The sequence below is a fragment of the Macaca mulatta genome, chromosome 1 (assembly GCF_049350105.2).
Source record: "Macaca mulatta isolate MMU2019108-1 chromosome 1, T2T-MMU8v2.0, whole genome shotgun sequence".
In the NCBI taxonomy this organism is placed as follows: Eukaryota; Metazoa; Chordata; class Mammalia; order Primates; family Cercopithecidae; genus Macaca; species Macaca mulatta.
The window spans coordinates 2,206,150-2,234,099 of NC_133406.1; the positions used below are offsets into that span (position 1 = coordinate 2,206,150).

At 46.3% G+C, this 27,950-nt stretch overlaps 1 protein-coding gene across 1 annotated transcript in view; it reads left to right on the plus strand.

Moving 5' to 3' along the window:
• Positions 1-27,950, plus strand: part of LOC100428043 (kinesin-like protein KIF28P) — a 70,204-nt gene that overhangs the window by 6,657 nt on the left and 35,597 nt on the right. Inside the window, 6 exon segments of the mRNA XM_077997610.1 lie at positions 5,109-5,303; positions 8,092-8,113; positions 8,116-8,294; positions 16,762-16,797; positions 21,891-22,115; positions 24,460-24,614. Of these exon segments, the coding sequence (XP_077853736.1) occupies positions 5,109-5,303; positions 8,092-8,113; positions 8,116-8,294; positions 16,762-16,797; positions 21,891-22,115; positions 24,460-24,614 (812 nt within the window).

Below are 27,950 nucleotides of genomic sequence, written 5' to 3' on the forward strand. Positions count from 1 at the left end.
ATGTGGGCTTTGATTGGTTGGTTTGCACATGAAAGGCAAGTTGTTTGCCATCTCTAGGAATCTGATAGCCCTGGTGAGCTGCAGGATATCAAACCATCATAAAGGGTAGATCTCCATAGGATGCCACAGTGAATAGTGCTATGTTTTCCTGGGGAGATATAAGACATAGCGACTCAATCATGACATAATCATGATTGGTAATGTGGGGAAGTAAATAAATGTCTCAAAGCTTCTATATGTATGTATGTATTTTTTTCATACATACAGAGAAAATTTTAAAATACAATTAATACAGTAATTTCCATTGTTGAACCAACTTTGAAGCCCTAGGATAAATTCCATTTGGTCATGGTATGCAATTCTTTTTGTATGTTGCTGGATTTAGTTTCATAGTATTTTGTTGAGGATTTTTGCATGTATATTCATAAGAGATAATGGTTTGTAATTTTGTTTTTTCTTTTTGAGATGGAGTGTTGCTCTGTCGCCCAGGCTGGAGTGCAGTGGCGTGATGTCAGCTCACTGCAACCTCTGCCTCCTGGGTTCAAGCGATTCTCCTGCCTCAGCTTCTTGAGTAACTGGGATTACAGGCGCCCGCTACCACGCCCGGCTAATTTTTGTATTTTTAGTAGATACACGGTTTTACCATGTTGGTCAGGCTGGTCTCGAACTCCTGACCTCGTGATCTGCCTTCCTGAGCCTCCCAAAGTGCTGGGATTACAGGCATGAGCCACCGTGCCTGGCATGTATTTTTGTGTTTGTTTTTTGTTTTTTTGAGACGGAGTCTTGCTCTGTGGCCCAGGCTGGAGTGCAGTGGCTCAATCTTGGCTCACTGCAAGCTCTGCCTCCCAGGTTCATGCCATTCTTCTGCCTCAGCCTCCTGAGTAACTGGGACTACAGGCGCCACCACCACGTCCGGCTAATTTTTTTGTATTTTTAGTAGAGACGGGGTTTCACCGGGTTAGCCAGGATGGTCTCGATCTCCTGACCTCAGGATCCGCCTGCCTTGGCCTCCCACAGTGCTGGGATTATAGGCGTGAGCCACCGCGCCCAGCCAGCATTTCTACTTCTATGTCTTCCCTTGTTCTAGGTCAATTTAGATTTTTTTCTTGAGTCAATTTCTGTTATTTCTGCCTTTGTAGGAATTTATTTCATCTAAGTTATCTAATTTGTTGGTGTTCAGTTGTTCAAAGTATTCCTTTATTATCCTTTCTTTAATCATAGTTTTCTTTCGTTCTGTGAATATGTTTATAATGACTACTTTAAAAGTCTTTTTCTGATGAATCCTGCATCTGGTCACTCTGTTTTTGTTGCCTGTTTCTTCCCCAGTGTATGGGTCATACTTTCCTGTTACTTTGCGTGCCTCCTAATTTTTCCTTAGAAACTGCACATTGTAGATGTATTGTAGCGGCTCTGGCTACTAGCTCTGCCTCTCCTCTGTGGCTTGTTCCTTTTAACTTTTATTTGCCAGTTTGTTTAGTGACTGGCTGAATTGTTTTAGGAAGTCTCTTATGGCCCCCAGCACCCACCCTTGTTCCTTAGGGAAGCACAGTTTTGGGTCCACCCCAGTCACGCTGGGAGAACAATGGTTTTGGTAGGTCCCCCTTACTGTCTTTCCTTGCCCATGCCCAGCTGTAAACTTCACTCTTTGCTGTCTGATTATTGTTTTCAACAATGTCCTGGGGTATAAATTGCTTTACAAATGAATCCCATCAAATTCTTTCTTTGAAGGGAAGTTTCTAAAACCAGTGTTTGATACTTTTGACCTTCCAATATCTTATTCTCCAGTTCGTCCCTGCCAGTTAGAGGGCGAACACTTTTACTTGTATGTGACTCTTCTCTGCTGTCTTTCATCCCAACTTCCACCACTCCCCAGGGCATCCTTAGGCTTGAACTTCCCCAATCTATTACAAATGAAGTCAGTTCCTTTAGGAAGAGATGTTTGGCACCAGGGGTTGTATGGCCTAATTATCGCCTCAGGCAAAATCTCTAAGCCAGGACTCTGGAAACAGATGTGTGAACAATAGTCAACTGCTCTTCACATGACATGCCTGCTCTAGGAGCAGAGTACTCCGTGGAGGTGGGGTCCTAGCCTAAGGTCCTCTCAGCTTGTCTCCCCTGGTGTTCAACCATCTCAGGACCCAGGGCAAAAGTAGTCAGTACTCCAGTAAGCTCAGCATGCTGCAACCAAAACAGAGCCTCCATTCCTCGAGTGGGAGCTGGGTGTGAAAGGGAGACCCCCAGTTAACCTGACACTTGACCTCACTAACAGGTAGAGAGAGGCAGAATGAGAAATGCTAATATCTCGATCTTCCTGGGAAGAAAGTCCTCCAGCTGGGATCTGGAGCAGAGACAGAACCGTGTGTTACTGGCTCCAGACGTCTGGAGTGGAGTCTCCACCTTCCTGAGCTGGCAAAGGAAAGGAAAGAAATGATCTCGCTTAAAATACCACAAACTCTTTTCTTACCAAATTTTAGTACATTTTCTTGAATAGATGCTTTTTTTTTTTTTCTTTTTGAGACAGAATCTCACTCTGTCACCCAGGCTGGTGTGCCATTGTGCCATCTCAGCTCACTGCAGCCTCCACCTCCCAAGTTCAAGCGATTCTTATACCACAGCCTCCTGAGTAGCTGGGATTAGAGGCGTGTGCCACCACACCCAGATAATTTTTATATTTTTTAGTAGAGAGGGGGTTTCACCATGTTGGCCAGGCTGGTCTCGAACTCCTGACCTCAAGTCATCCGCCCGCCTCAGCCTCCCAAAGTGCTGGGATTACAAGTGTGAGCCATTGCACCTGGCCACGAATAGATGTTTCTTCACATGCTGTTTGTCCTTAGGACCATTTCTAGAGGTTTTAAAAGGTGTTTTTTCTTCCATTTGTTTGTGTCCTCTTTTATTTCACTGAGCAGTGGTTTGTAGTTCTCCTTGAAGAGGTCCTTCACATCCCTTGTAAGTTGGATTCCTAGGTATTTTATTCTCTTTGAAGCAATTATAAATGGAAGTTCATTCGTGATTTGGCTCTCTGTTTGTCTGTTATTGGTGTATAAGAATGCTTGTGATTTTTGCACATTAATTTTGTATCCTGAGACTTTGCTGAAGTTTCTTATCAGCTTAAGGAGATTTTGGGCTGAGACAATGGGGTTTTCTAAATATACGATCATGTCATCTGCAAACAGGGACAATGTGACTTCTTCTTTTCCTAACTGAATACTCTTGATTTCTTTCTCTTGCCTGATTGCCCTGGCCAGAACTTCCAACACTATGTTGAATAGGAGTGGTGAGAGAGGGCATCCTTGTCTTGTGCCAGTTTTCAAAGGGAATTTTTCCAGTTTTTGCCCATTCAGTATGATATTGGCTGTGGGTTTATCATAAATAGCTCTTATGATTTTGAGATACATTCCATCAATACCGAATTTATTGAGTGTTTTTAGCATGAAGGGTTGTTTCCCTATTTAATAAATGGTGCTGGGAAAATTGGCTAGCCATAAGTAGAAAGCTGAAACTGGATCCTTTCCTTACTCCTTATACAAAAATTCATTCAAGATGGATGGGAGACTTAAATGTTAGACCTAATACCATAAAAACCCTAGGAGAAAACCTAAGTAATACCATTCAGGACATAGGCATGAGCAAGGACTTCATGTCTAAAACACCAAAAGCAACGGCAACAAAAGCCAAAATTGACAAATGGGATCTCATTAAACTAAAGAGCTTCTGCACAGCAAAAGAAACTACCATCAGAGTGAACAGGCAACCTACAGAATGGGAGAAAATTTTTGCAATCTACTCATCTGACAAAGGGCTAATATCCAGAACCTACAAAGAACTCAAACAAATTTACAAGAAAAAAACAAACAACCCCATCAAAAAGTGGGCAAAGGATATGAACAGACATTTCTCAAAAGAAGACATTCATACAGCCAACAGACACATGAAAAAATGCTCATCATCACTGGCCATCAGAGAAATGCAAATCAAAACCACAATGAGATACCATCTCACACCAGTTAGCATGGCAATCATTAAAAAGTCAGGAAACAACAGGTGCTGGAGAGGATGTGGAGAAATAGGAACACTTTTACACTGTTGGTGGGATTGTAAACTAGTTCAACCATTATGGAAAACGGTATGGCGATTCCTCAAGGATCTAGAACTAGAAGTACCGTATGACCCAGCCATCCCATTACTGGGTATATACCCAAAGGATTATAAATCATGCTGCTATAAAGACACATGCACACGTATGTTTATTGCAGCACTATTCACAATAGCAAAGACTTGGAATCAACCCAAATATCCATCAGTGACAGACTGGATTAAGAAAATGTGGCACATATACACCATGGAATACTATGCAGCCATAAAAAAGGATGAGTTTGTGTCCTTTGTAGGGACATGGATGCAGCTGGAAACCATCATTCTCAGCAAACTATCACAAGAACAGAAAACCAAACACCGCATGTTCTCACTCATAGGTGGAAACTGAACAATGAGAACACTTGGACTCGGGAAGGGGAACATCACACACCGGGGCCTATTGTGGGGAGGGGGGAGGGGGGAGGGATGGCATTGGGAGTTATAGCTGATGTAAATGATGAGTTGATGGGTGCTGACGAGTTGATGGGTGCAGCACACCAACATGGCACAAGTATACATATGTAACAAACCTGCACATTATACACATGTACCCTGGAACTTAAAGTATAATAATAAAAAAATAAAAAATTAAAAAATTAAAAAATAAAAGGTTTTTTTTTTTCATTTTTTAATTGATAATTTTTCACTAGTTTTACTGAGGAGTTCACCAGTTATGCAGGAATTCAGTCTCTCCACTACTGTAGTTATTGTTATTAGTATAGTTGGGTGTTAGAGAGCCAGCTCTTCTCAGAAAGTTAGTATGACTAGAGACAGCCTTTCAGAAATTCCGAGGGAGTGCAGGAACAACTGCTTGTCGTAACAACTGCTAGAAGTAACACAGTTAGAGAACAAACTGAGGGGAGGGTACGTTTCTGGCTTAACTTCTTAGTAGGTATGAAGACTTGCAAAACAACGAACTTGGATAACAAAGAGACACTGGAATGATTGACTCTGAATTTGTAATTTGACTGTAGAGAGAGAAGAATTCGGGGAGCAAATGTGTGATTTCCATGCATTCCAGAACCACCACCACTATACAGGACCCTAAGAACCCAGAGCATGTGAAGACATTTACTTTTGACCTGGCGTATTGGTCTCACGATGGATTTCAAAAGGATAAAGATGGTGTCCTTATTTCAGCTGATCCTAGTAGTAAATTTGCAGGCCAGGTAAGTTGCTTTAAAACACAGCTTCACTGTCAGTTTTTTGTTGTTTTATTTTTGATGATGTGTTCACAGTGTGAAAGTACAATAATTTTATGCAAGCATCAATATATGCTTCCATATGAGAATTTGACTTTAAATTTACTCCTTTTCTATGCTGAATATGAGGTCCAAAACTACAGCTATTGCCTAAGTAATGTTTAGATACTCAAATCAGTTCCTTTGCCAATGTACTGACATACCTTGAAAAAAGCATGATATGACAAGCAAAATAAGCAAACTGTGTGAGGCACTGAGCATCAGAGAACTTCTGTTTTAATGAGCATTTATCATGTGCTGTGCACTGCTCTGCCTTAAAGTTGCTCACAATTTGGTTTGGGGAGAGGCAAGAAAAGTGCACTCAGATGTTACAGGTTCTGTGATCAGATGTATGGGATACAGTGGGGTACGAAGGTGAGGTGGTCATTCAATCTAGACAGGATATTTGGTGAATGGTTTAACAAAGGCTGTGATGTTTAGGCTGAGTTTTGACAGACAAGGAGAAACAGTTATGGGGAGGAAATGAACACAGCCTCAGTGACCTGTGGGACAATCTTAAACTCCACACGTCACTGGAGTCACAGAAGAAATGGGAGGGGTGTGTGTGCAAGAAATACTTGAGGAATTTATGGCTGAAATTTTCCCAAATTTGATGGAAATTACAAACCCACAGGTCTAAGAAGAGCAATGAGTCCTAAGTAGAATAAACACAAGGAAAATCACAGTAAGCCCCATTTTAATTAAATTGCTATAATCCAGTGATAACATCTTAAAAACAAGTGAGAAAAGATGGAGGAACAACAAGAATGGCAGCAGATACATTGTCAGAACTTTGTGAGCTAGAACACAAGGGAGAGACTTAAGAGCTGAAAGCAGTTCTCAGGCTTGGGCAGGAGCAGTAGTTCATGCCTGTAATCCCAGCACTTTGAGAGGCCGAGGCAGGTAGATCATTTGAAGTCAGGAGTTCCAGACCAGCCTGGCCAACATGGTGAAGCCCCATCTCTCCAAAAAATACAAAACAAAACTAGTTGGGCATGGTGGCACATGCCTGTCATCACAGCTACTAGGGAGGCTGAGGCAGGAGAGTTGCTTGAATCCAGGAGATGGAGGTTGCGGTGAGCCAAGATTGCACCACTGCACTCTAGCCTGGGTGACAGAATGAGACTCCACCTCAAAAAAAAGAAAATAAATTCTCAACCTAGAACACTGTGCCCAAGAAATTTTTTTTCTAATTTTGAATCTTTCAGAAAGATCATTGATTGTCAAAGCAAGAATAATAAATTCTGTTGGGATTCAAAACAAATACAGAAATAAAATATGACAACACTAGAAAAAGGAGACAGGTACCAGAAGTATATTAAGATTTTGCATTATATAGGAAGTAATATAATATTTGAAAATAAAATATTTTAAAGAAATCTATTGTAACCCTAGAGCCCAGGGTTTGTTACAAACACAGGGTGATGTTTTATTAACATCAGTTAATAAAAACATTAAAAGTCCATTACTAGTAAACACACATAATATAAAAATATTTTTATGAAAAGTAATTTTCTTTTTTTTATTATTTATTTATTTTGAGATGGAGTCTCCCTCTGTCACCCAGGCTGGAGTGCAGTGGCACAGTTCCGGCTCACTGCAACCTCTACCTCCCAAGTTCAAGCAGTTCTCCTGCTTCAGCCTCCCAAGTAGCTAGAATTACAGGCATGCGCCACCACACTCGGCTAATTTTTGTATTTTTAGTAGAGACGGGATTTCACCATGTTGGCCAGGCTGGTCTCGAGCTCCTGACCTCAAGTCATCTGCCCACCTCAGCCCCCAAAAAGGCAGGTCCTCTCAGCTTGTCTCCCCTGGTGTTCAACCATCTCAGGACCCAGGGCAAAAGTAGTCAGCTCCCCTAACCCTTTTGGTGGAAGAATTTTTATCCCTTTCTCAAATATTACGTGAACGTTGGTTATTGTCTATTGTCCTCAGGTAAATCACACTATGTTGGTGTGTGCATTTTCCCCAGACACATGAAATAGATTATACAAATGTATATACTGTAATAAATGGAATATCTAATGCTTAGTGCTTTACCATTGCTATTAGAGAGTAGGAAGAAATACACGCTTTGAAACAGCCTCAAGTAAGAGAACTATTGCAGTCGATGGCCGCAGCCCAGATGGTAAAAGGAGCCACATGACATCCCCTCTCTTTCAGCAACTGTGGCACAAACATTTCTATTTTAACTTTAAAAAGGGGTGCGCGTGTGTGTGTGTGTGTTTCAGAACCACTGGAAAAAGTAGAAAAAGCGGAGACGTCACCAGAGAGGACTAAAATGTGTGTGGCTACATTGTGATGTTATTGTTTGAGTTAACGAATAAAGTAGTCGAAAATGCTTTGACTGGTTTCTGTGCCTTGACATTTTTATCTAATTGCTTAATTTTAAAGACCTGGCCCATGTTTTGGCAAGGCTGTGAAGTCCGCAATTTCATGGCCCATGGGGATTAGCTAGTTCAGGATGTACCCGATGTGGTCCATGAAGGTAAATGATCAGTGTTTTCCAAGTCGACAAATCCCTTTGTTTTCAGTTTCACTCCACCTGTTCTAAGCTGCATCTGAGTTGTATTTCAAGCAGGTCGTATGGTACGAATTGAGGTGGGATTTTTGAAAGCCAGGATATTTATTCGGATTTGAGAGGACTGAGAAAGCAGGGAAGAGGAGCCCTGCATGCCAGTGATGGTGCTGGCCACGCCACCTGTCGTCTTTCCAGAGAGATGTCTTCCACGACCTTGGCAGGGAATCCTGGACAGCGCTTGGCAAGGTTATAACGCAACCCTCCTAGCCTACGGCCAAACTGGCTCCGGGAAAAGCTATTCCATGATTGGGTTTGGTGCAAACAAGGGTATTATTCCAACTGTGTGTGAGGAGCTCTTTCAAGCAATTGAGAACCAGGGGAGAAATCAAGAACACCAGGTACGCATTCTCGAGTCCCTTCTCTAAGGGATTGTATTTTTTCATTCCGAACCCCTCCCCCAAATGGAAGTTCTCAGCGTCTCTATTTTAGGATAATGTTTGTTTTTCATACCAAAATGTTTATATGATTACAAAATCATGTTGCAGCTAAATAAGATGGTGGATTTTTCTGGTTATATGGAGGCAAATCCAAGGAAAGTCACTCTGGTGTAATATGCTAGAGTCAGACATCTTAATTGCTAACACTAACAAGGGATTATTATTGGATATTATTATTTGGTTTATAAAACAAAAGCTTAGCCGACTCACGTCTGTGGCTGCCTTTGCCACCCTCTTCTGCCAACGTTGTGGCTCTATGCTCGTCTTCATCAACGTGTTTTTAGTGCTGAAGAATATTACTTTGTTTTTAAATTGTTTTTTACACAGAGCATAGCCTTTTACTTGCCCTAGCACACGAGACCCAAGACCAAATTTTAGATTCACTGAACGTTGGTGATATTTTCAAGATGGAGTGTACCATTAACATAATTAGCTTTAAAACATGACAGGAGAATGTCAACAAATGCCTGTAAGCATAGTTCATGGTTCTGCGTTCCTAAAATGGTAGCACCGTTTAAGCTGCTGTTATGAAAACGAAATACTGCATATTTTTTATCTTATTTTTCTGATGTTAATGGTAACATGTTCAAGTTAGAGAATTTTATATTTATAATATCACCTAACTACCGCTAACATTTCAGTACCTTTCTAATATTTATTCATTTAGATTTATATATTTTGTAGAGATGGGGTCTTGCTATGTTGCCCAGGCTGGTCTCAAACTCCTGACCTCAAGCAATCCCTCCTCCTTGTCCTCCTAAAGCTCTGGGATTACAGACATGAGCCACTGTGCCCGGCCTCTAATTTTTAATTCAAATATTTTCAAAGGAATACAAGTCCAGTTTAAAACCTCAAATAGCCAAGAGAAAGAACATGTCCACACAAAAACTCGTACATGAATTTTCCATGGCAGCATATTTATAATAGCCACGAAGAGGAAACAGCCCAACGCCCATCCACCGATGAACGGTTGAATAAAATGTGGTCTATCCTTACATCGGGCAATTCAGCCATAAAAAGGAATGAAATTCTTTTTTTTTTTTTTTTTTGAGACGGAGTCTCGCTCTGTCGCCCAGGCTGGAGTGCAGTGGCCGGATCTCAGCTCACTGCAAGCTCCGCCTCCCGGGTTCCCGCCATTCTCCTGCCTCAGCCTCCGGAGTAGCTGGGACTACAGGCGCTGCCACCTCGCCCGGCTAGTTTTTTGTATTTGTAGTAGAGACAGGGTTTCACCGTGTTAGCCAGGCTGGTCTCGATCTCCTGACCTCGTGATCCGCCCGCCTCGGCCTCCCAAAGTGCTGGGATTACAGGCGTGAGCCACCGCGCCCGGCCAAAAAGGAATGAAATTCTAACAGATTACAACGTGGACAAACCTTGGACGTGTCATTCTAAGTACAAGAAGCCAGAGACAAAAGACCACACACTGTATGATTCCATTTGAAGGAAACCTCCAGGATAAGAAAATCTAGAGATAGAAAAGAAACTGGCAGCTGCCTTGGGCTGGATGTTGTGGGGAGGGGAGAGGAGGGGAGAGGAGGGGAGAGGAGGGGAGAGGAGGGGAGAGGAGGGGAGAGGAGGGGGGAGGAGGGGGGAGGAGGGGGGAGGAGGGGAGAGGAGGGGAGAGGAGGGGAGAGGAGGGGAGAGGAGGGGAGAGGAGGGGAGAGGAGGGGAGAAGGTAGAGAAAGGGGAGTAACAGTTTTGTCAGTAAACAAAATATTCTAAATTTAGGTTGTTGACAGTTTCACAGCTCTGTGAGTATACTAAAACCCATTGCGTGGAAAGTTGGCGAATTATATGGTATGTGAATTATATCTCAATTAAGCTGTCAAACTTCAAATTGTTCTGAAAGGCTTTAATGGAAACCACCAGTCTCCCGCCCACCCTTTCCCCTTTCCCGGTATTCTCGTTACTTTCTTCAATCTTTTCACTGTTTGCCCTGGTAGCCATCTCCATATTTTAAAATAATGTTGGTTTTTCTCCTCTGCAAAAGCAATTCTGGACACTATCTACTGTCTTCCCACAGTGGCAGAAGAAAATTTAACTCGGACACACCAATGCCCCCAACCACAGTACGTTCCCCCCACATATTCCCCAGCCACGGTACCTTCCCCCCCACATACTCCCCAGCCACGGTACCTTCCCCCCAACATACACCCCAGCCAGAGTACGTTCTCCACACACACTCCCCAGCCACGGTACCTTCCCCCCCATATTCCCAGCCACAGTACCTTCCCCCACCATACTCCCCAGCCACGGTACCGTCCCCCCACACACTCCCCAGCCACGGTACCTTCCCCCCACATACTCCCCAGCCACGGTACCTTCCCCCCCATACTCCCAGCCACAGTACCTTCCCCCCACATACTCCCCAGCCACGGTACCTTCCCCCACCATACTCCCCAGCCACGGTACCTTCCCCCCCCATACTCCCCAGCCACGGTACCTTCCCCCACCATACTCCCCAGCCACGGTACCGTCCCCCCACACACTCCCCAGCCACGGTACCTTCCCCCCCCCCCACATACTCCCCAGCCACGGTACCTTCCCCCCCCACATACTCCCCAGCCACGGTACCTTCCCCCCCCATACTCCCCAGCCACGGTACCTTCCCCCACCATACTCCCCAGCCACGGTACCGTCCCCCCACACACTCCCCAGCCACGGTACCTTCCCCCCACATACTCCCCAGCCACGGTACCTTCCCCCCACATACTCCCCAGCCACGGTACCTTCCCCCCCCACACAGTCCCCAGCCACAGTACCTTCCCCCCACACACTCCCCAGCCACGGTACCTTCCCCCCACACAGTCCCCAGCCACAGTACCTTCCCCCCACACAGTCCCCAGCCACAGTACCTTCCCCCCACACACTCCCCAGCCACGGTACCTTCCCCCCACATACTCCCCAGCCACGGTACCTTCCCCCCACATACTCCCCAGCCACGGTACCTTCCCCCCCATACTCCCAGCCACGGTACCTTCCCCCCACATACTCCCCAGCCACGGTACCTTCCCCCACCATACTCCCCAGCCACGGTACCTTCCCCCCCCATACTCCCCAGCCACGGTACCTTCCCCCACCATACTCCCCAGCCACGGTACCGTCCCCCCACACACTCCCCAGCCACGGTACCTTCCCCCCCCCACATACTCCCCAGCCACGGTACCTTCCCCCCCCACATACTCCCCAGCCACGGTACCTTCCCCCCCCATACTCCCCAGCCACGGTACCTTCCCCCACCATACTCCCCAGCCACGGTACCGTCCCCCCACACACTCCCCAGCCACGGTACCTTCCCCCCACATACTCCCCAGCCACGGTACCTTCCCCCCACATACTCCCCAGCCACGGTACCTTCCCCCCCCACACAGTCCCCAGCCACAGTACCTTCCCCCCACACACTCCCCAGCCACGGTACCTTCTCCACACATACTCCCCAGCCACAGTACCTTCCCCCCACATACTCCCCAGCCACGGTACCTTCCCCCCCCATACTCCCCAGCCACGGTACCTTCCCCCACCATACTCCCCAGCCACGGTACCGTCCCCCCACCCACTCCCCAGCCACGGTACCTTCCCCCCCCACATACTCCCCAGCCACGGTACCTTCCCCCCCCACATACTCCCCAGCCACGGTACCTTCCCCCCCCATACTCCCCAGCCACGGTACCTTCCCCCACCATACTCCCCAGCCACGGTACTGTCCCCCCACACACTCCCCAGCCACGGTACCTTCCCCCCACACACTCCCCAGCCACGGTACCTTCCCCCCACATACTCCCCAGCCACGGTACCTTCCCCCCACATACTCCCCAGCCACGGTACCTTCCCCCACCATACTCCCCAGCCACGGTACCGTCCCCCCACACACTCCCCAGCCACGGTACCTTCCCCCCACACACTCCCCAGCCACGGTACCTTCCCCCCCCACATACTCCCCAGCCACGGTACCTTCCCCCCACATACACCCCAACCACAGTACGTTCCCCCACATACTCCCCAGCCACGGTACCTTCCCCCCACATACACCCCAGCCACGGTACCTTCCCCCCACATACTCCCCAGCCACGGTACCTTCCCCCCCAACATACTCCCCAGCCACAGTACCTTCCCCCCACACACTCCCCAGCCACGGTACCTTCTCCACACATACTCCCCAGCCACGGTACCTTCCCCCCACACATACTCCCCAGCCACGGTACCTTCCCCCCCCATACTCCCCAGCCATGGTACCTTCCCCCCCCATACTCCCCAGCCACGGTACCTTCCCCCACCATACTCCCCAGCCACGGTACCTTCCCCCCACACACTCCCCAGCCACAGTACCTTCCCCCCACACACTCCCCAGCCACGGTACCTTCCCCCCACATACTCTCCAGCCACGGTACCTTCCCCCCACATACACCCCAACCACAGTACGTTCCCCCCACATACACCCCAGCCACGGTACCTTCCCCCCACATACTCTCCAGCCACGGTACCTTCCCCCCACATACACCCCAGCCACGGTACCTTCCCCCCACATACTCCCCAGCCACGGTACCTTCCCCCCACATACTCCCCAGCCACGGTACCTTCCCCCCCCCATACTCTCCAGCCACGGTACCTTCCCCCCACATACTCCCCAGCCACGGTACCTTCCCCCCACATACTCTCCAGCCACGGTACCTTCCCCCCACATACTCTCCAGCCACGGTACCTTCCCCCCACATACTCCCCAGCCACGGTACCTTCCCCCCACATACTCTCCAGCCACGGTACCTTCCCCCCACATACACCCCAGCCACGGTACCTTCCCCCCACATACACCCCAGCCACGGTACCTTCCCCCCACATACTCCCCAGCCACGGTACCTTCCCCCCACATACTCCCCAGCCACGGTACCTTCCCCCCACATACTCTCCAGCCACGGTACCTTCCCCCCACATACACCCCAGCCACGGTACCTTCCCCCCACATACACCCCAGCCACGGTACCTTCCCCCCACATACTCTCCAGCCACGGTACCTTCCCCCCACATACTCCCCAGCCACGGTACCTTCCCCCCACATACTCCCCAACTACAATATGTCCTCCTGCCATACTCCCTACATTTAGGACAATGCTTATTATAACATTTGGTTAAATCAATAATTGTTAACATCTTACTATTTTTTCTTAACAGTGTCTGCCTCAGAATTTAATTATGAACATTTTAACTGCACAAGTATTGTTCACTGCTGCACCAAATACCGCATACATCCTTTCCACATTTTATTTTTCTTGGAATTTTTAATTGCCATTTTAATTATGTTTACTTTTCTATAAATCTAAGTGCTCCAAATCACTGTCACATACCTATTGACAATCTTTTCCACACACTCCAATGTACTGGTACCATGATATTTGGGGTCTCCTTCAGCAGGAGTCCTCAGTTCTCCTATTACAACTGTGTTAATTGTATTAGCACAATTTGGAGCACTGTTGCTACAGAGCTACTCAACACTGTCATTCTGGAACTTGACTTCAACCTTCACCTTCGTTGGCTCCCCTGACTCCTGGACCCAATGTATTCTTCTTTTTTGATTTACTCTCTTTTTGCTGCAATTTTCTCAGAAAAGGTGCATCCAGAGTACATTTTTCTTTTCATCCTTTGCACAACTGAAAATATCTTTTCCTACCTCCACACTTGACTGACATTTACCTGGAATAGAATTCTCTGAGAATATTGAAGGCCTCCGTTATAGTTTAAGTTCTAGTGTTGCAGCTGAGAAGTTGGCTACCATTCTGATCGCCAGTTCTTTGTATGCAACCATTTTTGACGGTCAGTTTCTCTCTCGCAGCCTTCAGGGTCTTCTCATTATCCTTGATGTTCTGACATCTTTTTGTTGTTGTTGTTGAGACGGAGTCTCGCTCTGTCGTCCAGGCTGGAGTGCAGTGGCCAGATCTCAGCTCACTGCAAGCTCCGCCTCCCGGGTTCACGTCATTCTCCTGCCTCAGCCTCCTGAGTAGCTGGGACTACAGGCGCCCACCACCTCGCCCGGCTAGTTTTTTGTATTTTTTTTAGTAGAGACGGGGTTTCACCGTGTTAGCCAGGATGGTCTCGATCTCCTGACCTCGTGATCTGCCCGTCTCAGCCTCCCAAAGTGCTGGGATTACAGGCTTGAGCCACCGCGCCCGGCCTGATGTTCTGACATCTTAATGAGTCTTTTTTCATTTATCATGCTGGACACTTGGTGGACCTTTTTCAATTTGGAGATTCCTGTCCTTCAGTTCTGGAAAACTTTTCTTATATTATTTCTTATTTTATCTCCTGTATTTCTTGTTTTCCCTTTCTGAAATTCCTACTAATTGGATTTTGGGCCTCTCGTACTAATGTTGTAATTTTATTATCTTTTACAACCTATCTTCTATTTCTTGGTCTTTTCTTTTTTAAAAGAGATGGAGTCTCACTCTGTTGCCCAGGCTTGTCTTGAACTCCTGGGCTCAAGGGATCCTCCTGGCATCAGTCTCTCAAGTAGCTGGAATTCCAAGTGTGAGCCACCACTGGTTTTTTATTCTGCATTCTAGAAGTTTCCCTTAATGTTATTATAACCCTCCTGCATTTTTATTTTGGCTGTCATTCATAAATTTAATTTACAAGCACTTTCTTTTATTCTCTGGTTGTTCTTTCAAATAAAATTCTCTTTTTTTCCATGGGTATAATTCTTTCTTTGAGGCTATTACTTCTAGGGCTTTAAAAAATATTTCTAAGCTGAGCACGGTGACTCATGCCTGTAATCCCAGCACTTTGAGAGGACGAGGGGGGCATATCACTTGAGGCCAGGAGTTCAAGACCAGCCTGAGCAAGATGGAAAAATCCCACCTCTACTAAAAATACAAAAGTTGGCTGGGCGTGGTGGCATGATCCTATAGTCCCAACTACTCAGGAGGCTGAGGCAGGAGAATTGCTTGAGCCCAGCGGTTGAGGCTACAGTGAGCTGAGATCATACCACTACATTTCCAGCCTGGGCGACAGCAGAACCTTGTCTTAAAAAACAACAAAAAAAATGCTGGGCATGGTGGCTCACACCTGTAATCCCAGCACTTTGGGAGGCCGAGGCAGGTGAATCACAAGGTCAGGAGTTCGAGACCAGCCTGGCCAACATGGTGAAACCCCCGTCTCTACTGAAAATACAAAAAAAATTAGCTGGGCCTGGTGGTGGGCGCCCGTAATCCCAGCTACTTGGGAGACTGAGACAGCAGAATCGCTTGAACCTGGGAGGCAGAGGTTGCAGTGAGCCAAGATTGTGCCACTGCACTCCAGCCCGGGTGACAGTGCGAGACTCTGCCTCAAAAAAAAAAAAAAAAAGAAAAAAAAAGAAAAGAAAGAAAAAAACATTGCCTTTTACTCTCTCAGTCTGTTTCCTGAGTTCCTTCTTTCTACTTGTTTGTTTTAACCCCTCTCTCTATATTGCAGGCTTTCTCTGTCTGCTAATCCTTGGCCCTTTGTTCATTTTTAAACATGAGACACCCTTACATGGATATATTACATATGGAAAATAAAAATAAAAAACATGAGACATACGGAAGCTAACAGGAAGCTCTGTGGCTGCAAGGCCTGACTAGCAAGACTTACTGCGGGGTGACAGACAAGCCAGCTTTTTCTTGGGGGAGGTGGGAAAATGCCAGTACTCGAGGCCTTTGCTCTACACTAGAGCCATCCAGAGTCCCCCACTCCTGCTTAAGTGGTGCGAGGTTGGCTAGCAGGAGTCCGAGAGCATGGGCGGGTGGAGACCAGTCTCTCCACATATGTTCAGGTTGGGGCGTGAACATGAAAGAAGAGCCTTCCTCTGTCCCCAGTTGAGACCAAAACACATGTACTACTGTTTTGTATCTTTTTATTGTTGTTGTTTTTATTTTTGTGAGATGGAGCCTCACTCTGTCGCCCAGGCTGGAGTGCAGTGGTGCGATCTCAGCTCATTGCAACCTCCACCTCCCAGGTTCAAGTGACTCTCCTGCCTCAGCCTCCCGAGCAGCTGGGACTACAAGCACCCGCCACCACGCCTGGCTAATTTTTGTGTTTTTAGTGGAGACGTGGTTTCACCATGTTGGTCAGGCTGGTCTCAAACTCCTGACCTCAAGTGATCCACCTGCCTCGGCCTCCCAAAGTCCTGGGATTACAGGCGTGAGCCACCGCATCCAGCCTATATCTGTTTTTAATTATTGGAAGAACTTGCGCTATATCATTATTTGAGAACCTCATATTGCACATTGAAAAAGAGCTTTGCTTTATTTAGCATCAGCTTTTTTCCCGTTGTTCAACATTTATGTTGTTTCGCTATCACTTCTCTGCCCCCAAAATAACTGTTTCAAGAGAATATTTACTTTGTGTGCTCTTCTCCATGCAGGTTACGTTCAGTATGCTGGAAATTTACAATGAACAGGTAATAGAGATGTTTCTGACATGCAAATCTGGGCGACTCTGCAGCTCAGCAAACCCGTGGGACTCAGGGTCACCTGTCCTGCCCGTAAACTCTGGCCTGGCCTCAACCCCCCAGCCCCACCTACCTCTCCAACTTCATCAACGTCCCCTTCTCTTCACGCATGGAACTGTTCCTCCTTTCCAGAGCATGTTCTCCTTTCTCGCATCTGTCCTTTCTCTGCCTGGAGCACCGATTCTCCCTTCTCTGTCCTTAAAGAAACCACTAAACTTGAAGATCCAGCTCAAGGTCAGCACCTTGCTCTGTCTGAGGCAGGTAGCTTCAGCCGGCATGACACTGTACAGGGACTGGCAAACTTTACCCGCCAAGGGCCAGGTAGTCAATAGTTCAGGCTTTGGGGGCCACGCTGTCCCTGCTGCAGGCACTCACCTCTGCTGTCATAGTTCAACAGAAGCCGTAGACGAGACGGGAGAAGGCGCAACTGTCTGTGTATCAATGAAACTTTACTTATAGACACTAAATTTGAATATTACATCATTTTCATATGTCACAAAATAGTACTTTTGTTTCAGCCATTTAAAAACGTGATAAACACTCAGAGCTCAAGGGTCAAAAGCAGGCGGTGGGCTGAATTCGGCTCACAGGCTGTGGTTCCCCAGCTCCTGGAGAGTCGGAAGAGGATGGTTTCAAAGCCCAGCTCTCCTGTTTACTAGCTGTGTGACTTTGGAAACTCATCTTATCTCAGAGCTCAGTTTGCATTTTCATAAGGAAAATTTAAAATAAGACACTACATCTGAAGATGTACTAAATTTTTAAATGTCTAACACAGTGCCTATCCAAAGCTAGATCTTCAGCATTTTTTTCATTCTACCCTTTCCCCTTGCACTTATTACACTGTACTGTAAAATTTTATTTACATAGTTGTGATTTCCAAATAATCACATACTTTTTCATCCACAGGACTTATGCAATATTTAGTCTAGAATCGGTGCTTCCTAAATGCTTGCTGAATGGATACATTGACAAATGTACCTATAACTGTAGGTTTCTTATGGTCAGAGGCCATATGCTAATAGTTTTAGTGGAACCCCAGAAACTACCCAAACCCTGGACCTTACTCCCTTTACTACTGGGTTCTTATGGGGAAGAATGGGGGGAGAAGGACATCTTACCATGGTCCCCCTACTGACAGCCACTCATGATGATAATCTCTCTGGAATTCTGTTCCTTATCTCTAAGTAAGAGAATCAGGGCCGGGCGCGATGGCTCACGCCTGTAATCCCAGCACTTTGGGAGGCTGAGGCAGGCAGATCACGAGGTCAGGAGATCGAGACCATCCTGGTTAACATGGCGAAACCCTGTCTCTACTAAAAAATACCAAAAATTAGCTGGGCATGGTGGCGGGCGCCTGTAGTCCCAGGAGGCTACTCAGGAGGCTGAGGCAGGAGAATGGCGTGAACCTGGGAGGCAGAGCTTGTAGTGAGCCGAGATTGCGCCACTGTACTCCAGCCTGGGTGACAGAGCAAGACTCCGTCTCAAAAAAACAACAACAAAAGCAGAGAATTGGGCATCCTAAGTTTCACTCTTGTCCGTGTGAAGAGACCACCAAACAGGCTTTGTGTGGGCAACAAGGCTATTTCACCTGGGTACAGGCGGGCTGAGTCCGAAAAGAGTCAATGAAGGGAGATAAGGGTGGGGCTGTTTTATAGGATTGGGGTGGGTAGTGGAAAATTACAGTCAAAGGGGGTTGTTCTCTGGCTGGCAGGAGTGGGGGTCACAAGGTACTCAGTGGGGGAGCTTTTGAGCCAGGATGAGCCAGGAGAAGGAATTTCACAAGGTAATGTCACCAGTTGAGGCAGGAACAGGCCATTTTCACTGCTTTTGTGATTCTTCAGTTACTTCAGGCCGTCTGGATGTATACGTGCAGGTCACAGGGGAGATGACGGCTTAGCTTGGGCTCAGAGGCCTGACACTAAGATCCTTTTCAAGCCTCATTTTTCCGTCAGTTCTTTCAACAGTCAATTAAATAAGGTCTGTTAAATATCCTTATTGTTTTAGACAGAATGCTAGACTCTGAGGATGAATAAAACCTAAGACATGATTCCTGCCCTGGAGCAGCTCAGTGGAGGACGCAACACTCACTGCAGCAAGTAACACGATGCTATGTGTGCACAGGAGCGGCACCCGGGCGGAGGCTTGGAAGCAGGGGTGGAGCTAATACCACCACGGCTGTTCCCTGCCGTCCGCAGAGGAGCGAGGCTGGGCCTTGAAAGAGGGTTATGAGTTTGGCGAGGCAGAGAAGTGAGGGTGCAAGGTGCAAATAGAAATAGCGGCACTTCCGGCAGCAGGATGGGTATTTTAAATCCATTAACACATGAAAGTTAGCATTTACAGGGTGGGCAAGTACCCTGTGTGGTGGGAGTGGGTATGAGGCTGCTGAGGGTAGGGGGAGCATCCGGGGATGAAGCCAAAGATTGTTGCCAAGAAGGAAAGTCCTTCAATGAGCAGTCAACGGAGAACCAAGCAAGGCTTCCAAACGGGGGAGTAAAATATCAGATCGGGGTTTTAGGTATTTCTCCAGCGGCAGAGTGAAGCTGGACTTGAAGGAGTGCCAGACAGAGCAGAGCAGGAGTTAGGAGGCTCTCGATGGCCCAGCTCAGGGACAAGGTTGTGGTGATCTTTTTTTCTCTTTCTTTCCTTTTTGAAACAAGGTCTCTGTCTGTTGCCCAGGCTGGAGTACAGTGGCATGATCATAACTCACTGTAACCTTAAACTCCTGGGCTCGAGTGATCCTCCTCCCTCAGCCTCCAAGTAGCTGGAGCTACAGGCGCACACTACCACGCCCAGCTAATTAAAAAAAAAAAATTGTGGAGACAGGGTGTCACTATGTTGCCCAGGCTGGTCTCGAACTCCTGGCCTCAGGTAATCTTCCTGCCTCGGCCTCCCAAAGGATTACAGGCAGGAGCCACCGCACCCGGCCCATCGTCACTCTTGATCTCCAGGTATAACTTGAGGGTCCTGCTGCCAGCATCTGTCCCTGTCAGTCCCTGTACTTCCATTCCATCCAGATACACTTACTTGCCGTTTTTCTAATAAGCCTGATTCAGTCATGTCTTCAGTCTGATATGCCACTTCCTATCATTTCTATCACGGGGGAAATTACAGAAAGGCTTCCTAGCTAAGGCAGAAGTTGTCCCCATTTTGATGTTTTATCTCCGGCACCTTATGTCTGTCATCCTAATTTTGCTTCCCCCAAACTTCAATCTGCGATCTTGCCTGGACTCTAGGACTTAAAGCCACAGACGCTCGAGCTCGGGGAGAGCTTAGAGATCATTTAATCTGTCCTTCTAGAAGGAGAACACTGGTAATGTCAGAGACTTTCCAAAGGTCTCACATGTTGGAGGCAGAACCAGGACTGAGATGCCAGGTCTGATTCTCAGTCCGGGTCGCTCTGCACCACGTAACACAGGCTGCTCCGGCTCGACTGGGACACAGCATGACTCTGCTTTGCCTTCTTAGCAGTGGCTTTGAGAGTAAGGGGACATGGGAATTTCCCTAAGGCCCTGGTGTAAGCATCATCACACAAACCTCCCATAATAAAATCCAAAGAATTACCCAGATTTTCTGGTTTGGTTAGGCTGTTGCAAATACTGGGGTTTTGTTTGTTTGTTTGTTTGAGATGGAGTCTCTTCTGTCGCCCAGGCTGGAGTGCAGTGGTGTGATCTCAGCTCACTGCAATCTCTGCCTCCCGGGTTCAAGTGATTCTCCTGCCGCAGCCTCCTGAGTAGCTGGGACTATAGGTGCCCGCCAACATGCCCGGCTAATTTGTTTTGTATTTTTAGTAGAGATGAGGTTTCACCATCTTGGCCAGACCGGTCTTGAACTCCTGACCTCTAATGATCCACCAGCCTCAGCCTCCCAAAGTGCTGGGATTATAGGCGTGAGCCACCGTGCCTGGCCACAAATACTGTTGAGACTAAGTTTCCCTTGGAAGTAGAGGTCTCAGGGTAGTGGTATTTGTTGTGCCATGACTTAACCTAGGCAGAACGTGTCTTCTGTGCATGTTAGGTACTTTGAACATTACTAACTTCCAATTACTTTTATTATTTATCACTGTTCTTAGTAAAGTAAGACTTCATTACTTTGTAATACAGAATTTAGAAAGAGGCTATGGTGGTTTATTTTTATATTATATGCAAAGGAGTTGCTAATGAAATAGAGTTAATGAGATTGCCAGGAGAATATTTGTGTTAATAAGAGAACAATGTGTTCAAGTGCAAAAACTTCAGAAGCACCTATTTATAGACAGACCGCTGTGGACACCTACTCACACATCTCATCATGCTGCAAAGGCAGCTTCCCCGGCCCCCGGAGCAGTGAACTAAGTGTCAGGTGTGAGCCCAGCTCCAGCTGCACTGTGCATGCAATGCTCATCGCGCATGCTCTGTGTCAGGAACTGTGAGGATCCACTGGTAAAAAGACACACACCCTTAGGGAACTCAGTCTGGTTGAGTGGTCTAGGTATATACCTGACAATAATAAAACTGTATTTATAAAAGAAATTTTTTTTTTAACTTAAAAAGAAAAGCTGGCCAGGCACGGTGGCTCACGCCTGTAATTCCAGCACTTTGGGAGGCGGAGGCAGGCAGATCACCTGAGGTCAGGAGTTTGATACTAGCCTGGCCCACATGGTAAAACCCTGTCTCTACTAAAAATACAAGAAGTAGCCAGGCATGATGGTGCATGCCTATAACCTGAGCTACTTGGGAGGCTGAGGCAGGAGAATTGCTTGAACCGGGGAGGCGGAGGTTGCGGTGAGCCGAGATCACGCCATTGCACTCCAGCCTGGGCAACCAAAGCAAAACTCTGTCTCCAGTGGAAGCATGCTTCTGACTTCACTAATTACGGCAGTCTTCCTATCCTTTTGCTTGCAATTTCCCTATTTCTTACTTTGCTAAATTATGAAATACCTACAGAAATTTATCCATTCATCCAATAACTATTATTGAGCATCTATATAGGCAGAGATGCAGAACTGAAGTAAACAACAACCCCTGCCTTCCTGAGGTTTACATTATTTGTTCTATTTTCTATAGATAAGAGATTTACTGTCCAGAACCAAAAAACCTGGTGGGCTCAGAGTAAGGGAAGATCAACAGCTGGGCTTTTACGTGGAAGGCCTGAAGTTGGTGCCCTGTCAGAACTATGCCCAAATTGAAAGGCTGATGGAACAAGGAACAAAAATAAGGACCACGGCTTCGACCAACATGAATGCCAGCAGCAGCCGGTCCCACCTGGTCATCACCATCCAGTTCAAGCAGGTGAGAGCCGAGTGGACACCACTGTCCCCATCTCCAGAAAACGCCGCTCTGGGAGGAAGGCTCCCCCTGCAGAAGGCTCCCCCTGCGGAAGGCTCCCCCTGGTGGGATCTCCACACAAGGCTGCTCTGCGGAAGGCTCCCCCTGCGGAAGGCTCCCCCTGGCATAATGGGTTGGTGGGTATTACAGGATCCTGCAGATTTGACCTATGGATGAAGGTGGCTCTTCCAACCACAGCATATAGAGCCAGAAACAGGAAAAGGGGACATGTGTGCCCTTTTCCTGCCTCCCTCCCACCTCAATGGTCACACCCCACCCAGCCTAAGTGAGCCTATCAGAGCCCCAAAGGGCCCCATAGGACTAAGAGCTGTTTTCCCTCAAGTACATTCCAGGGCTTGGAGGAATAAGCTTTGACCCCAATTTGATCAAGGAGCAAATTGTGAAGGTATGAGAGTGTCTCCATGGTTTATCCTGGAGAACTGCATCAGCAACACATCTGTTCATTACCACCGTGAGACCAGCATTCAGACCCACGAGCCTGAGGACTGCCAGGTACTGAAGTACCCTTTCCATGCGTGGATGCATCAAGTTTTTTTTTTTTTTTGAAACGGAGTTTTGCTCTTGTTGCCCAGGCTGGATTGCAATGGCACGATCTCGGCTCACTGCAACCTCCGCCTCCCAGGCTCAAGCGATTCTCCTGCCACAGCCTCCCGAGTAGCTGGGATTACTGGCGTGCACCATCATGCCTGGCTAATTTTGTATTTTTAGTAAAGACGGGGTTTCTCCATGTTGGTCAGGCTGGTCTTGAACTCCCGACCTTAGGTGACCTGCCCACCTTGGCCTCCCAAAGTGCTGGGATTACAGCGTGAGCCACCGCGCCCGGCCGCACCAAGTAAGTTCTTAGGAACCAAGCAGTGCATGTAACATTCCACTAACTAGAATCTTAGATCCACTAGAGCCCACTTTGATCCTCCACACCGGTACCTCGGTGGACATCAGAGGGTGATCCCTACAGTGCCACCAGTTTGATCTAGAAATGGCTATTCACAAATCCTGGGTCAATGTTACATGTAGCTATGATCCTACCACCTCTGTCCCCTAAGTCTTAGTACCAGTAATAGAACAGTAATCCATGAAAAGAATCCCATTCTATGCAGGAATAAGGGGAAAGCACGGGACTGTGTTCAAGTCTGGACACCTCTGTTCACCAGCTCTAAGCCTTTGGGAAATAACCTCTGAGCCTCAGTTTCCTCTTCTGTAAGATGAGACGAGATACTCTCCTTGCAGTAACGTCAGGAAGCTTGAAAAATATATTGCATTTGAAGGAACTTTGTAAACTTTTAAGTACTATTCACTTGATTTCACAATGTTAGTAAAATTCACCAACTTTATACATGGTTTGCCCTGATATTTTTTTAACTTGGTATTTTAGGGGCAAGTGAAGAAATGAGCTAGGAAAAAAGGAGTGAAGAGAGTTAGCACCGTACTCTGTATATTGGGATCAGTAGTGATATTAACACCTGATATTGTGTGCCAGGTGTGTGCTACAACCATCACCTCTATGATCTTTAACCCTCATAACATCTCAGGAATGTGTTCCTATCACTGGTTTGCCACTGTGAAAGCTGAAACTCTGAAAAGATAAGTCGTTTGCACAAAGTCACGGAGGCTGCAAAGGAATCTGTAGGATCCTGAAGTACATGTTCTTTCCACATGACCACACAGTCCTGAAGAGCTACTTATTTTGCAGATTTCACAGTGATTTATATTAAGAATTTATTGGTCATAGAAATAATGGAGCACTAATCGGTATCTAGCGTTTTACTGGAAAGGAGATTTACAGAATGGGAAGAGGAGACTGAGATATTTTATTGTAAAATGTTATTGTAGGGAATGGCATTTTATGTTGCAGATTTTGTTTTTTCAGACTGAAATACAATGAAAACAACCATTTAAGGCCAGGCGCGGTGGCTCACGCCTGTAATTCCAGCACTTTGGGAGGTTGAGGTGGGTGGATCGCTTGAGGTCAGGAGTTTGAGACCAGCCTGTACAATATGGTGAAACCCCATCTCTACTAAGGATACGAAAATTAGCCAGCTGTGGTGGCAGGTGCCTGTAGTCTCAGCTACTCAGGAGGCTGAGGCAGGAGAATCACTTGAACCTGGGAGGTGGAGGTTGCAGTGAGCCAAGATCATGCCACTGCACTCCAGCCTGGGAGACTGGGAGACAGAGCAAGACTGTTTCAAAAAAAAAAAAAAAGACCACTTTACATGTCAAGGGGAGTGCCCGCCCATGCAGCCTGCCACCTCCCTGATACTGTGGCATGACCTGTGATGCTTTCCTCCAGGTTTTCCTAGAAAGAGACCTGACCAAACAATCCAGCATTAATTTGGTGGACCTTGCAGGAAGTGAGAGGCAGAAATCTTCAGGATCTGAAGGAGACAGACTGAGGGAAGGATCACGCGTTAACTTAAGTTTAACCAATTTGGGAAATGTTATCAGGTAAATCATCAGTGGACCGGTATTTGTGTTATAAAAACGACCTCAGGTATGAAAAACTGGACTAATGATAACCCTTGGTGCATGATCCGCTGGTGTCACTGGCTCATGCCTGGGTGGCCTCCATATTTTATCTTAAACCAATTACTTTATTTTTAAATAGAGTAACACCAATACAACTGCCATCCAACCCAAGAATTGTTGGTGTTCCTCTCCTATGCTCCCCTTGGAGGTAACCATCATCTTGAATTTTATGTTCTCTCCCCGCTCAGCTCTCTCCTTCCTAGTTTTATCACATGTGAATATTATTGTTTAGTAACTCTCATTTCTGAACTTTATAAAAAGGGTGAAATTCCATTTTGTCTTCTGGAACTTTAAAAACTTTTCTCATTAAGGTGTAAACTACAGTAAAGTACACAAATCCTACGCGTTCAGCACATAAGTTTTTATAGATGTATATACCTCCGTCATTATCATCCAGATCAGAGTATAACACATTTCCAAAACCCACACAGCTCTTCATACTCCCTCCGGATTGACACTCCCACCAGAAGAAATGGACCTTTGTCATTGTGGATTAGATTTGCCTAATTGTAGTGATTTTCGTATAAATGCAATCATTTTTATGAGGTCACCGACTTAACCATCTGGCTTCTTTCACCAAGGATTGCGTCTATGATATTAATCAAAGTTGTTTCATGTACCAGTTATTATTTTCATTGTTATGCAATATATCAATGTGTGAATATCTCATAATTTACTTATCCATTCTCCAATTGAGGGGCATTTAGCTTATTTCCAGGTTTGGGCTGTTATAAAGTTGCTGTGAATGTTTTTATACGTGTATTTTGGGGAAAATAGTCACTCATTTCTCTCGGGTATGTAGGCAGGAGTAGGACTGCAAGGACTTGCTTTTAGACTCAACGGTATTAACAGTATATATCCACATGATGCTGTACCTAGAGTGAGTTTTCCATTCTTTCACTGAACATTGTCTATGAGATTCTTCCACGTTGTTGTGTGGAGCAATCGTTGTTTTTCATTGTTGCATAGGATTCCGCTGTGGGAATATGCCACAATTTATTCATTCCCTGACTGGCATTTTGATTGTCCCCAGTTTGTTTTTTGCTATTATAAGTAGTGCTATTATGAGCATTCCTGTGCAAATCATTGGGTATTAACACAGTCATGCATCGCTTAACAATGGGGATATCGGCCGGACATGGTGGCTCACGCCTGTAATCCCAGCACTTTGGGAGGCCAAGGCAGGCGGATCACCTGAGGTCAGGAGTTCAAGACCAGCCTGACTAACATGGAGAAACCCTGTCTCTGCTAAAAATACAAAATTAGCTGGGCATGGTGGTACATGCCTATAATCCCAGCTACTCGGGAGGCTGAGGCAGGAGAATCACTTGAACCCGGGAGGTGGAGGTTGCAGTGAGCCGAGATGGCACCATTGTACTCCAGCCTGGGTGACAAGAGTGAAACACAGTGTCAAAACAAAACAAAACAAAAAAAACGCAACAACAACAAAAAAACAATGGCAATATGGAGGCCAGCGTGGGTGGATCACTTGAGCCAAGGAAGTTGAGACCACCATGGGTAACGTGGCAAAACCTCATCTCAAAAAATTTTTTTAAATTAGCCAGACGTGGTGGTGCCTGCCTGTAATCCCAGTTACTCAGGAGGCTGAGGTGGGAGGATCACTGGAGTCCAGGAAGCAGAGGTTGCAGTGAGCTCTGATTATGCCACTGCACTCCAGGCTGGGTGACACAGTGAGGCCCTGGCTCAAAACAAAACAAAACTAACAAAAATCCAGTGGGGATATGTTCTCAGAAATGCATCAGTAGGCAATTTTGTTGTGTAAACATCATAGAGTGTACTTACACAAACCTCGATGGGATGGTGTTGCCTGCAGAGCACCAGGCTCTTTGTTATAAAAGATTGCTCCCAGCTGTGCTTATACTGCAGTACAGCATGTAACTGGGCTGAATATCGCAGGCAACTGTAACATAACAGTAAGTACTTGTGGCCGGGCGCGGTGGCTCAAGCCTGTAATCCCAGCACTTTGGGAGGCCGAGACGGGTGGATCACGAGGTCAGGAGATCGAGACCATCCTGGCTAACACGGTGAAACCCCGTCTCTACTAAAAAATACAAAAAACTAGCCGGGCGAGGTGGCGGGCGCCTGTAGTCCCAGCTATTCCGGAGGCTGAGGCAGGAGAATGGCGTGAACCCGGGAGGCGGAGCTTGCAGTGAGCTGAGATCCGGCCACTGTACTCCAGCCTGGGCGACAGAGCAAGACTCCATCTCAAAAAAAAAAAAAAAAAAAAAAAAACAGTAAGTACTTGTATATCTAAACATAGAAAAGATACGGTAAAAATATGGTGGTTTCATCACTGCTGTGTGTATAGTCTGTGGTTGACCACCACATGGTTATGGGATGTGTGACTGTATTAAAGTTTGCATATAGACAAATAACTAAAATTGTTGGGTTCTAAGGTATATGAATACCCAATTTTGAAAGATGTTAACAGACTTTTCCAAAATAGTTGGACCAATTTAATTCCCAGCAGCAATGTATTAGATATCGGATTGATCTACATCTTTTCTAAGACTTGGTATTATCAGATTTCTTTATATTTACCAATTAAGTTGGTGCAAATAAATCTTACTATGGTCTTGATGTTCCTGGTTACTAATGAGTTTAAGCATCTTGATATGCTTCTTAGCAATGTACTTCCTCTTGCAATGCCTGTTACTTTTTTTTTTCTATCATTCTCTTGAATTATTGCCTTTGTATTGACTTGTAGGCATTCTTTACAGATTTATTATTCTTTTCTCAGGTAAATGTATTAAAAGTATCTCTCCCAGTTAACTTGTCTTTCCACTTTAAGGTGTTTGTTGATGAGCAGAAGTTATGGTTAAGGTTTATGTTTTGCATTTGTTTCCTGTTTAAGAAAATTAGAAGGCCGGGCCCGGTGGCTCAAGCCTGTAATCCCAGCACTTTGGGAGGCCGAGACGGGCGGATCACGAGGTCAAGAGATAGAGACCATCCTGGCTAACACGGCGAAACCCTGTCTCTACTAAAAATATAAAAAAATTAGCCGGGCGAGGTGGGGGCGCCTGTAGTCCCAGCTACTCAGGAGGCTGAGGCAGGAGAATGGGGTAAACTCGGGACACAGAGCTTGCAGTGAGCCGAGATCCGGCCATTGCACTCCAGCTTGGGTGACAGAGCGAGACTCCATCTCAAAAAAAAAAAAAAGAAAAGAAAATTAGAGTTAGAAAGGTAACTACCTGTATTACATTTAAGTTCCTATCCATCCTGAGTTGATTTCTG